The sequence below is a fragment of the Engraulis encrasicolus genome, chromosome 11 (genome assembly GCF_034702125.1).
Source record: "Engraulis encrasicolus isolate BLACKSEA-1 chromosome 11, IST_EnEncr_1.0, whole genome shotgun sequence".
Lineage (NCBI taxonomy): Eukaryota > Metazoa > Chordata > Actinopteri > Clupeiformes > Engraulidae > Engraulis > Engraulis encrasicolus.
In genome coordinates, this window is record NC_085867.1 from 46763262 (window position 1) to 46775761 (window position 12500).

The 12500-nt window shown below is 42.7% G+C and overlaps 1 protein-coding gene across 2 annotated transcripts in view; it reads left to right on the forward strand.

Moving 5' to 3' along the window:
• antxr1b (ANTXR cell adhesion molecule 1b) overlaps positions 1-12500 on the forward strand; it is a 126354-nt gene that overhangs the window by 19353 nt on the left and 94501 nt on the right. For both annotated transcript variants that reach the window (XM_063210770.1, XM_063210771.1), the window contains exons 4-5: positions 7414-7495; positions 11409-11442. In XM_063210770.1, coding sequence (XP_063066840.1) covers positions 7414-7495; positions 11409-11442 — 116 coding nt within the window. The remainder of the gene's footprint in view (positions 1-7413; positions 7496-11408; positions 11443-12500) is intronic.

Sequence of the window (12500 nt, forward strand, 5' to 3'; positions counted from 1 at the left end):
TGTTAGATTTTGAACAGTGAGGCATTTTTCAACATTCAGGAGGCAGGACAGCAGTTTGCCATTGATAAACTTTTTAATAAGAACCTAGATGAACTTACAGAACAAGTTAAGTGCATCTACTCATCCACATCATCTTCTGTGTTAAAGTGGGTCACATTTTGACAGTCAGGGAAGCATGAGCAAAAGTCAGTGCATGTTAGTCCCACTGCGAAGCATTGACATTTGGTGCCATCATCACATTTGCATTTGCCTTTACAGTAAAGATGGGTAATGTCCCTGACTTCCTTTGGTGCTGCTTCTTTCTTGAACATGACCGGTTCAACTGACCCATCTTCTCTGAGTCTCCATCCCCTACCTACTGGGTCCCAAAGCTTCGGCTTTGGGAGGTGGCTGTGACGCCACACTGCTGTCTGGTATAATGCTCTCTCTACATGTTGTTCAAAGGCATCTTCTGTCGGTGGCAGATTTGATGAACAAACGTCTGTAGTAGAGGCCAGGGTGTACCTCAGCTCATCCAGACTGGTGCAAAGCTGACCATCCACCCTCTTCTTTTGGCCATACAGGAGGAGGGCATAACGTCTTGCCACAGGTAAGGCTTCTTGCAGGCTTCCAGAAAGTCCAAACTGGGTCATTTCCTTCAATCCACTTAGATGGGACCTCAGTCTGGTGAAGGCAGTGGTCTTCCCGATTCTGTATAAGCTGCTGGTGGTGTCACAGCCTGTAAGGGCATGGCATGCCGGTAAACAGTCACAAAAATCTGGGCCAAGCTTCTCACTGATTGAACAGATTGGGATGAATCTTTCCTTCAGGCCATGTCCAGAGTGCATGTAAACTTCAGAGGATCCAAACATTCCTCTGCTTGTATAGTAGACAAGCAGCACCAGCACATCTGTATCATCCGATTTGACTATTAGACAAGAATGTGACTGTGCAAGTTGTATTGCATGTAACACCATTCTTGTATCGGCCTCCTCCTGGTCACTGTATAACTCTGTCAAACAGTCAACGCCTGACTTCCTGACTCTCTTAACCTCTTCGCCATTTTCAAAGCCACCTGCCACGATTATAGTTTTCTCTGAAGAGAGTCTCATTGGTCCAATGCTGATGATGTAGTCACTTACAAAGCTGCATAGAGCAGCTTTGTTTCCACTGCTCTTGAGATATTTCCTAAAGTTCGGAACACTGGCTTGTCCTGTGATTACATGGGTCCTTGTAGTTTGAATGGCACCCCGTCTTTGCCGCTCAAAATCTTTTACTGAGTGTTGCTTGTCATACCTGTCAAACACTAAAACAACACAGCGGACTCCTTCCTTTCCCATCAACATGTTTATCCTCTTCCAGACACACTCTGCCAGCTCGTTAAATGTTTGGAAGGCTGCATCATGCAGGCTTTGTAGAACAGCCATGCCATCAATGATGTACGCTGATGGAGCATCGCCATTCGGCTGCTGTGGCTCTTCTACAACAGCCTCCAGTTTTTTGGCCATGTCAGATTTTGCCGTTTTTCTCATGCCTCCATCGTCATAAAACAAGGAGGGTGGGACAGCTGCCAGTTCATGACACATCACAGATTCCAAAGATACTTCTCTTTTCTTCGAAACAGCAAGTAGTCTTCGAAAGAGTACATCTGAATCCATGTGGAACTGCTTAGAGCGGACTCCAATAGTTGCTTTCATATCCTTGAAAGTGGTACAGTGTTGTCTTTTTTCTGGCTCCCAGAAGCTCTTTGTTTTTTTTGACAGGCGTTCATCAATAAAGATCACATTCTGCTTTGCACCCTCTTGGAGGAAGTTTGACAGCCCTTTTGTAACCTGCTCAGATGCAACCTGACCACTTGCAATATTGATCAACTCCTCAGGAATGTTTTCAAGATCAAAAGGATTCTGCCTCTGCTCCACAAATTCCATTATCTTCTGTATGTCTTTCTCATCTCTTTCCGTTCTGGATGCACCATGCTCTTGATGCAGTTTTGGGCCCTTTGCATCAGTGTCACAAAGCTCTTTCATGGCATCCACATATGCTGTTGTTACATGTCTTGTCATCAGCCATCTTGTGAGAGCGCCTTTCCTCAAGGTAAAACCAACAACTCCACCCTGACTCTTGCCTTCACGATTAATGGTTTGCTCCAGTGCCTGATCAGATGCCACACAGTTGAAATTTCTATCTTCAGACCGGCGAACAACAAACCCACCTCGTTCCATGAATGTGTAAGCATCTGGCTGTTCGTGTTCAAGGGCTTTCATTTCTGCAATATAGACTGGAATGTACTTCGAGTAATTGGTCCTTCCAGCGGCTCTGAACCATGGCATGATTTCGTACATGCAGTTCAGGTGAAGCTGAAAGTCAGCTTCACGCTCTGAACGAAGGACTCGCAGTAAAAGATCTGCACCATTAAGGAACGTTGTCCAGTATTGAAATGTTGCAGACTGTTTTATTCCCGCATTTGTGAAGTCCTGGATTTTTCTCTCTATGTCATGCAATTTGGTCTGCATCTCGCCAACGAGCTGTTGTACTGAGGCCCTGTCGTCAGCATGAAATGCATGCTGAACATCTTTTAACAGTTGCTCTTGCTCTGTTGTCATTGCACCGTAGCCTTGTGTTTTCAGCCATGACTGCATTGCTTTCCAGAAGAGCCTGAAAAGAGCCTCAGATGTCAGTTTGATGCTCCTCACTCCTCTTGACAGTTGTTTGCCTTGAAGCATTTGTTGAGCTGTTCCCACTGCATATACATCTGAATCGGTAAGTAAATCACACAGTCCACCATCCGCATACAACTTTCCAATGCTTGCCAGGTAAGCCATGGTGATGTGCATGCCTCCCAGCCTCATTGTGATCTTTCCATGTAGATGAGGGGGTTGGCTCCACAGCACCTGCTGTGCCTTACTGTAAATAGCAAGGTCTGCAGTTACAAGAATGTGATCCTGTCCCAGCTCTGTAGCAAGCTGTACAAGCCTCATCAAGGCGGTGTATATGGTCGAGAGATCTGAAGGTGATTCCCTTATGAACGGCATGTACAGTACACTGGTTACAGAGCAAGCAGTGTCTGATGTGTAGGCATTGAATGCAGACCATGAAGGGACATGTTGTTTGTTCTTACTTACAGCTCGCGAAAGCTTCCATACCATATCTCTGTCTTCAGCTGCTTTTGAGACTGCTGTGTTTGTGTTTGAGAACATAGACTGGGGAAACTCAGGTGGTTCTGGTCGCTTTGTTGATTTTACGTATCTGCCAATAAAAAGAGGAGAATAATGAAGACACAAGATACAATGTTTTGTCATAATATATCATATATATATACTGTATATATGCTAAAGATTATATACTGTATAATACAGTATATATATATTATATATAATCATATGCATTAAACATTACTTTGTCACTAGCTCACAACATTATTAAACATTTGGTGTACACATTTGCACATAAGATGATGAGGATGTAGTAGTAGTAACTTAGTAGTAGTAGTAGTAGTTGTTGTAGTAGTAGTTTAGAAAGACATAAATATAAAGAACTATAAAAGAAATATTCACCTGTGCAGGGTGTCTTCATTCATGTTGAATGTGTTCAAACTGGTGAGGGATCTCTCTGAAACTCGTGCAAGGCAAGTATCTGCTGTGGAGACTTGGCCTCTTCGGAACACAACAGAAGCCATGGCATGAGTTGTATGTTTCCCATCCAAGGTATCCTCATTCTGATCAAAGTTATCAATTGCTGCATCAACAATTCCATGTTCAGCCACTCCAGTGAGGCCTGTTGGTATATAGACTCCTCGCTCTACCCTTGATATCTGGTCTGCTGCCACAGAAGTGAGGAAATGTCGTACCTCTGTATAGGAGACACAGTGCCCCATTGCACTTAGTTCATCGATTAGAGTTTTACTCCCAAACTCATGATGAATCAAAATGGCGAGGCCAAGTGTGATTGGAGTCTGGATCTGACGGCTCTGCCCAATGAGATCATGACAGATTGCTATCACAGACAGATTGTCCTTACAACGTGGGTCGTCGTCACATGTTTGGTAGGATTTGTGGGCACGTGAATCAACACACCAGTTCACAAAATCATACAGGGTGTTTGGCACATACTTGCTACAATGAGAACGTGATAAATGATCACTGTTGATGTATGATTTACTGTCATGTTCTACCTGCTCCATGCTCTTCCTCAATATGTCTGCAGCCCTGTGTAATATCTGTGCTTCAGAGAGACGTGTCTCTGGAATGTTGGCGCCGTAATCTTCTGTTTCCATTTCAGTGTCTTCTTGAAGATGAGCAGCTTTCCTCAATGCACATCCCACAGTCAAGGCCTCTGAGCATACTAGATCTGACTTTCCTGGACGTGGAATAAACACCAATCTGTCTTTGTAATGCTGTATCAGTTTGATCTTTAGTTTCCAGGATCTGCACTTTTGAATTGAAGACACACCATTCTCTTCAGAAATGAGCATCAATGTGTGTTCATAACTACTACTCAAATAACTGAGAGTTGTCACTTGTGTGTCATTAGACAAAACTGTTTCATCAATTTCCTTAGTGAGCGTTATAAAGACTTTGTCATAGATAGTTGTTTGCTTTTCTGATTCATGTCGTCGTCTTGCTGCTGTAATGTTCCTTTCCGAGATGTAGTGTCCAAGGCAGCTTCTGTGATATTTCGCGTCATATGCAAAGAGATCTGGGTAGGAAAGCATCCGAAGATGTACATCTTCATCAAGCCTCTCTGAAGCTGCGTGAAGGACCTTCTCTCTGGTACTCGCCCCTGTACCGGTTGAAATGGGTGTCAGGGGCTCTGGTCTAGTGCTGGTCTTGCCACAAATGAAACAATCCATCCGTATATTAAATGACGATGTAGCTCCCCTATCCAGCCTCCTTGGCACAGATGTGCATATACTGTCAACATCAACTTCATGTTGCTTTGTCTTGATTAAGCAGTAGTTTGCTCTACAAGATACATGGTATGACACTTTGATTTTCCCTGAAAGTATATCATCTGTGTGTGGAGCAAGGTTTTTATGAACATCATCATCTCGCTGCAGAGCAAAAGAAAGTATGCGTTGGAGGCCCTCTTTTGTGGGGTTTTGAACATAGGGATCTTTTTTCTTGCCCTTTTCAAAATGTTTCCCACAAATGATACAAAGATTCGGATCCATCATTCTCCATAATTCAGCACACTAGCACAAAGTAAGAGAAAACAAATGTACATTTAAGTATTGACATTGTCTTAATACAATATTAATTTCATTGTACTGTACATTCACTTGAGCTAGCACAGATCGCTAAGCTAAGCTAAGCTCTCTGCTAGGCTATTTACAACTAAACTCATTATTTATAATGTAGCTATTTAACTCATGAATTGTATTTATTGTAATATCATGAATAATGGTTTACCTGTCAGTGTAGGTAGATAGTTGTCAACTAGGTCCAGTCAGACCACAAAGCACTTTGACTGTTGAACTGTAGAGCTCTGGTGTGTCCTGGGCTGGTGAGTTTGAAGATCAGAGCTGCAGGCATCGCACACTTTCACATGCCTACATTTTGCATTTTCTACAGGAATGCAGTCTAATTTCATTCATAAATTATATTTTGGCAAATAGACTGTTGTGAAGTAATGAATTCAGTAGAGTACAGATACTTCACTGATATGCTAGATATAGCCTACAAGATATTTTGATGAATAGGCCTATATTTATTTATTCTAATCTGAAATATGTAACCAAAATATATAAACTAAACATATTTTCATTTTATTATGATTCTTATTCTGAATAAGATACCAATTAAGAGCTTATTTCAAATAATATAGTAGTAGTACAAAGTATGAGCATTCATCTCACCATGTAAGTGCATTGAAATAGAAGCTGTCTCTCCTTTTAGTTTTCTTTCATTGTGGACACTTCATTCATTTGGTGATATACCATCTTCTATCTTCACAATATGTATACATATGTGGTATTGCCGGATTCAGCACAACCCCAGCTTTCAATCAAGCTATCATATGTCTGTATTTGACACTCCCTGACAAAGCCATTTTAAACTAAATGATGACATTCTGAAAATATATCATTTTTTATCATTTTCCGCCTATTTTAGGTGTGTGATTACAGGCCTATATCTACTTCATACATCAAGATATCCACATCTAACCTTTTCTGGTTCATACAGTGGGGCCCTGGGGATAACCATACCAAATTTCAAACCTCACAGACCTTCTGATAATTTTCTACAGGACTTTTTATGTCTTTACTCCCATACGGAGAGGTCATATTTTTGGTGTTTGTTTTGTTTGGGGGTACATATGAAAATGTGTCAATATTTCAGCCTTAGCATTGAAATCATGATGGCCAAGAATCCATTTCATGTATGGGAGACCTTTGAGATGAGGAAAAACATTGTTGGGTTTTGTTCTACCTTCGGTTGGGGTGTCTCCAAATTTTGGGGGCATTGTCACTAGCCTATTAGGGGAATGCATAAATTGGTGTGTGTGAAAGTTTGTATATCTAGTGCAAATTAAGAAATGGGTGTGTGTGTGTGTGTGTGTGTGTGTGTGTGTGTGTGTGTGTGTGTGTGTGTGTGTGTGTGTGTGTGTGTGTGTGTGTGTGTGTGTGTGTGTGTGTGTGTGTGTGTGTGTGTGAGAGAGAGAGAGAGAGAGAGAGAGAGAGAGAGAGACAGACAGAGAGAGAGAGACAGAGAGAGAGAGAGAGAGAGACAGAGGTTGTGTGTGTGTGTGTGTGTGTGTGTGTGTGTGTGTGTGTGTGTGTGTGTGTGTGTGTGTGTGTGTGTGTGTGTGTGTGTGTGTGTGTGTGTGTGTGTGTGAGAAAGAGAGAGAGAGAGAGACAGCCCTCTGACCTGTAGTATTGTGGTATGATGTGTGGTATTATGGTGTGTGGTATTATATGGTGTGTGGTATTATATGGTGTGTGGTATGGTGTGTGGTATGGTGTGTGGTGTTATATGATGTGTAGTATTATATGGTGTGTGGTATGGTGTGTGGTATTATATGGTGTGTGGTCTTATATGGTGTGTGATATGGTGTGTGGTATGGTGTGTGGTATGGTGTGTGGTATTATATGGTGTGTGTCTTCTGACCTGTATTGTGTTACTATATGGTGTGTCTTGTCTTCTGACCTGTAGTATTGTGGTATTATATGGTGTGTGGTATGGTGTGTGGTATTATATGGTGTGTGGTATTATATGGTGTGTGGTATGGTGTGTGATATGGTGTGTGGTATTATATGGTGTGTGTCTTCTGACCTGTAGTATTGTGGTGTGGTGTGTGGTATGGTGTTTGGTATGGTGTGTGGTATTTGTGTGTGGTATTATATGGTGTGTGGTATTATATGGTGTGTGGTATTATATGGTGTCTGTCTTCTGACCTGTATTGTGTGGTATTATATGGTGTGTCTTGTCTTCTTAGGGAGAAGATCCATTCTGGGCTGCAGCTGCTGGCAGGAGTGGCCCCAGGAGGAGACACTTTCATGCACAAAGGCCTAACGCTGGTATGGAAAACATCAAATACACCCAAATACACCCGCCCATAATAGGAATCCTAGTTGAAGTCTTCATACTTCCTCAGACTTCAGGACAAAACACACTCTCCATTCCAGCGTAAAACCATGCACATTTCAATGTTTTTGTACTCCCACATGATAGGAATCCTATTTGAAGTCTTCATACTTCCTCAAACTTCAGGACAAAACACACTCTACATTTCATCTTATAACCATGCAAGTTTCAATGTTTTTGTGCTCGCACAACGTTTCTCGTATGCCCTCCATTCTGAATGATTTTAGCACTAGCAACTGCTACCAAAACAGTAAAATCGCCATAGATTGGCCCAGTGGTTCCCAAACTGGGGGCTGGGACCCTTAGGGGGGGTCGCAGACATACTCAAGGGGGGTCGTGGACAAAAGGGACTTTCTAGCAATGTTAGCGGACAAACTATTCTTGGAAAATCTAGGCATTTTCTTTTTCTATTAATATTGCTAGATTTTCCATTAATAGTTTGTCCGATAATATCGCTACAAATCCATTGCTAGGCTAAGACTGTGGTGGGTGAGGGTATAGAGAAAATATTCCAAAGTCGAAAAGGGGGTCCCTGCTGAAAAAGGTTGAGAACCGCTGGATTAGCCTAAACACTAAAGGCAATGATACACAGGGCAACTTTTTGAGCAATGTTGCCGAGCAACATGATGATTGGCTATTCATTTTCCGGTGGAATGGTTGGAAAAAGTTGTCTCCTGCTAATCCAAGTTCTCTTAAAATAAATATTACATGATCAACAGTGAAAACAACATCTTATAGTATCGTTGCCCTGACTGATTGCTCAAAAAGTTGCCCTGTATATCATCACCTTAAGGTGGTGAAAAGGAGTCCTATGTGAAGACTTGAGACTTCTTCAGATTGATGTCATGTGTTTTGTTGTGATTTTCCAAATAATTGGAAAACACACCACTTTATGAGCTCTGGAAAAACAGTGTAGGCCTCAGTAACAAATAAATGAGCTGCAGCGATCAGGAAAAAAAACTGTAATAACTTGTGTGTAATTCCATCGTTTAAAAGAGGCATGTTATTTTCCACTTACATAATTTTGTATTTCTGTTGCGTAATAAGATAGAATGTCTTTGGAAGATTGAAAATCTGTTTTGGTTTTTCATGATTTTTGTAGGGTTGAGATACAGTGTGTTTGACTTTGGCAAGCTGTTTGCCATGAATGCGATCCTCTGCACATCACAATCATTATTTGTAGAGATGTACAGGATCCAAGATCCGGTTCCGGATCCGGCAGGATAATAGGGTTTTTCACAGGATCCGGATCCGGTTCCAGGATCCAGGATCCGGTAGCCGAGGCTTTTCAGTCAAAATAGTTTGAGCCAACGTGATAAAAAGGGCCCACGTGTGCGAGTAGGCTATGTGTTTCAACCCTTTCGTAGGATCCGGTATCCGGTTCCGGATCCAGCAGGATCTTAAGCAGTGGATCCGGTATCCGGCAGGATCCTAAAAATCAGGATCCGGTGCATCTCTAATTTTTTGTGAAGACGTCTATGAAAGAGTGTAAAAATTGGGGGTTGGCACAAAAGACCATTAGTCCGAACCTCAGGGCAATATGTTTGGGACAATGACCGTCAATTCTGCAATTCTACACACACACACACACACACACACACACACACACACACACACACACACACACACACACACACACACACACACACACACACACACACACACACACACACACACACACACACACACACACAGACAAACACACACACACACACACACACCATCCGCACAATCCGCTACTGTCATATGAGCTCCCCTTATCTCTGAAGTTTGTAGTAAGTAAGTAAAACAAACAGGCTCCGCGTGGTCCAGTGCTGTCGGCCCCTGTGGTCCCATGCAGCGCATAGTAATAACCAGGACTGGACTGGGGGAGAAATAGGGCCCGGGCACTTTTAGCTTAAAGGCTATATGAAGGGTTTATTTGCAAAACGGTGTATCTCCATTTTTTTTACTTTTGCATTTTATTATTGAAAATGGCTGTTCAGAGGGCCTATCACCTATGTGTGAATTCTTACCATTCACATATTTTGAGAACATACTTTTTTAACCCCTATATAAAATGCATTTTGCAATGCAATTCGCCTTTGGCTAAGCCCCGCCCTCTTTAGTTACAGTTGCTAGGTCGGAGAGATAAACTTTCAATGCTGAGATATCAACGTGATTTATGCAGTGACTGCAAATCGCAGCAGTTATTCACCCCTAATAAATAAAAACGCCATTCATTGTGAATATAAGTATTTATTTTCTGAACGGTCATGCGATGCATCACAGCTGTTGTTATGGACTCTTCTCACATGGGTATCGATAGGCATTGTAACCAGCACCATGGTAAGCTGAGCTCGCATATCTTTTGAGCCCTGCCTCAAACTTGCTAGACGAAAACGAAAGCACACAACGTGATGGCTGTTCCTAGTCATCTTCAAGGCTACCACATCAATGTGTAACATTAACGTTTGGTGTTTATATCCTCAGTAGCTTAACAAAATCACGTCCATCAGCTGCTAGTCAAAACACTCCTGCCGTGACCGATAGTTAACTTTGCTAGCGGTGTTTCTTCATTAATTAGGTCAGAAATCCAAAATCCTACTCTGAAACAGGTTCGCGGTTTGCTTACAACCTTACTGAGAAGTGACACGAATGAGATGGTGGCATGATCGGAGCACACAAAGCATGTTTTTGATCCGTGTGCTTTCTAGTCGAGTGTGAGGCTGCCGAGACCCTTCAAGGGTAACTGCTAGTAATATTAATCCGGTTTTAGGTAAAGAGGAAAGCGATTACCACTGTTACGCGGGGAAACTCGCACCTTTGTCACAAATACCCCAGGCACAATTTCCAATCATATTTTAATAATAATACGGCCGTATCTCGCTAACTAGGCTACTTGAAAACATGCGATTTCAGCATTGAGTTCAATGGAGCGCTATCAAAACTGTCCGAGGTTTGTCCGAGGTCGTCCTTTTGCTGCGCTGTGATTGGTCAAAAAGCACTTTAGGGCGGGCCTTTTCCAAAGGTGAATTCAGTGGAATGCCGAATACAAAAGGTCAATTTCCCAACATTCTACAAAATGGAGATACACCGTTTTGCAAACATTTCTGAAAATAGGGGCCCACGAGGGTGCAGGGCCCACCGGGAAAATGCCCGCTATGCCAGATGGCCAGCCCAGCCCTGGGCTCTCAGCGCTTTAGTAATAACAGTGTCTGAGAAATTCTTTGCTGTGCCTTGGCTGAACCACCGCGCTGTTGTGTTTGTATCAAATTACTCCAAAGGGGCCATTATAATATATAAGGAGCACATGGAACGCATACAAATGTGTAAATTGGTACGTGTGGTGTGTGTAATGTGTGTTATAGTGCAAATTGAGACATGTCGATAGAGAGAAGAGTGAGAGAGTGTTTATTTTGTGTTCGGTAGCTTAAATCTCGGTGTGAGTGCATAGCAGTGTCTGTGTTAGATTACTCGAAAGGGTCCATTAGTAACATTCCAACTCTCATACCACTTTCCAGTCAAAAGCTCATATGACAGGAGCGGATTTGAACTGTGTGCGTGCGTGCGTGTGTGCATGCGTGTGTGCGTGTGTGTGCTCGTGTGTGTGTGTGGATATTTGTGTTTTTGTGCGTGTGCCTGTGTGCAGTGTTGAGTGATCCGGCTTCAGAAGTAAAATCCTGCACCCATTATTTGTACCAGACATTCACTGCATTAGTTAATCGCTAATTGTGTAAATAAGTAAATCATTGTGCAAATAAGTGTGTTTGTGTATGTGTGTGTGTGTGTGTGTGTGTGTGTGTGTGCATGTGCGTGTGCGTGTGCGTGTGTGCGCGCGTGCGTGTGTCTTCTTTGTTTTCTCAGGCTAGTGAGCAGATCTACTATGCGACTGGTGATGGTAAGTGGCCTTCACCTTGTAGCTTTTTTGAGGTTCGCATTCTGAACGCTTTACATTTTCCGCTAACCTGCTAGGCTATTCTTCTAACAAATAATCCCACCTCGCCTTGGATGTGCTATGTGCTCTTGTAAATGATACTATAGGCTTGGTCTGAATAGGTTTACATTTCTGCTAACCTGCCTTCAACTCCGTTCCCCATGCTGTTGCACTTGAATAGAGTATAATGTCTTTGGTGAGGTTAGGTTATCTAACCGAAGTCGTCAAGGATCTTTCATTGTCAGTGCACCATTCCATCCCAAGTCATTATGTTATCTCTTTGCGTCAGGGATAACGGCCGACGAGGTGACCGATTATACAAGGTTAATGGCGAGGCGGTGGCTTCGAACTCTGAGTTGCCTCCGCCAAGCCATTTACCTTGTATAACTGGTTGCCCTCGAAGGCCATTATTCCACTTATTTGCCGTTACGTTAAAGTGGTAGTTCGCTATTTTAGACATTAAGCCCTGTTTGTGTGACTTCTGGGGTGAAGTAGAGATGTTCTCATCACAATTTTGACATTTGGTGCTGAACGGAGCATTTGGGTATCCAAGACTGCAGCCCCCCCACCTTTACATTGACTCCAATAGAGCACTCAAGCAATCGATTATAAAATGGCATTAAACTTTCATTGGAGAAGACATGGAACTCACCGTGTGGTCAGTGGTAGACAGCGATAAATTGACCCGAAAATTGCAGCGAAATATGCCTTCTATCTGTTTAGCATTTGGCGGACCTATTTTTCCCCAGACGCCGTTGAATAGCAGTAGACATCCAGCCAGTAGGTAGCGATAGTGTGTTGTTTAAGGAGCGAGGTAGAACGGCTATCTTTGAGCGGGACTGGCTACAAAAACTACAGCTTGCATACAAACCATAGATAGTAACGTAAACAAACGCACCCCCATTTCCGGTCGCGCGGAGTAATACTAGTCAAACCAATACAATCAATGAAGACGGACAATAATGAATATATCTTCTCTGGAAGCGTATTTCGCGGTGATTTTCGAGCCAACGTATCGCTGC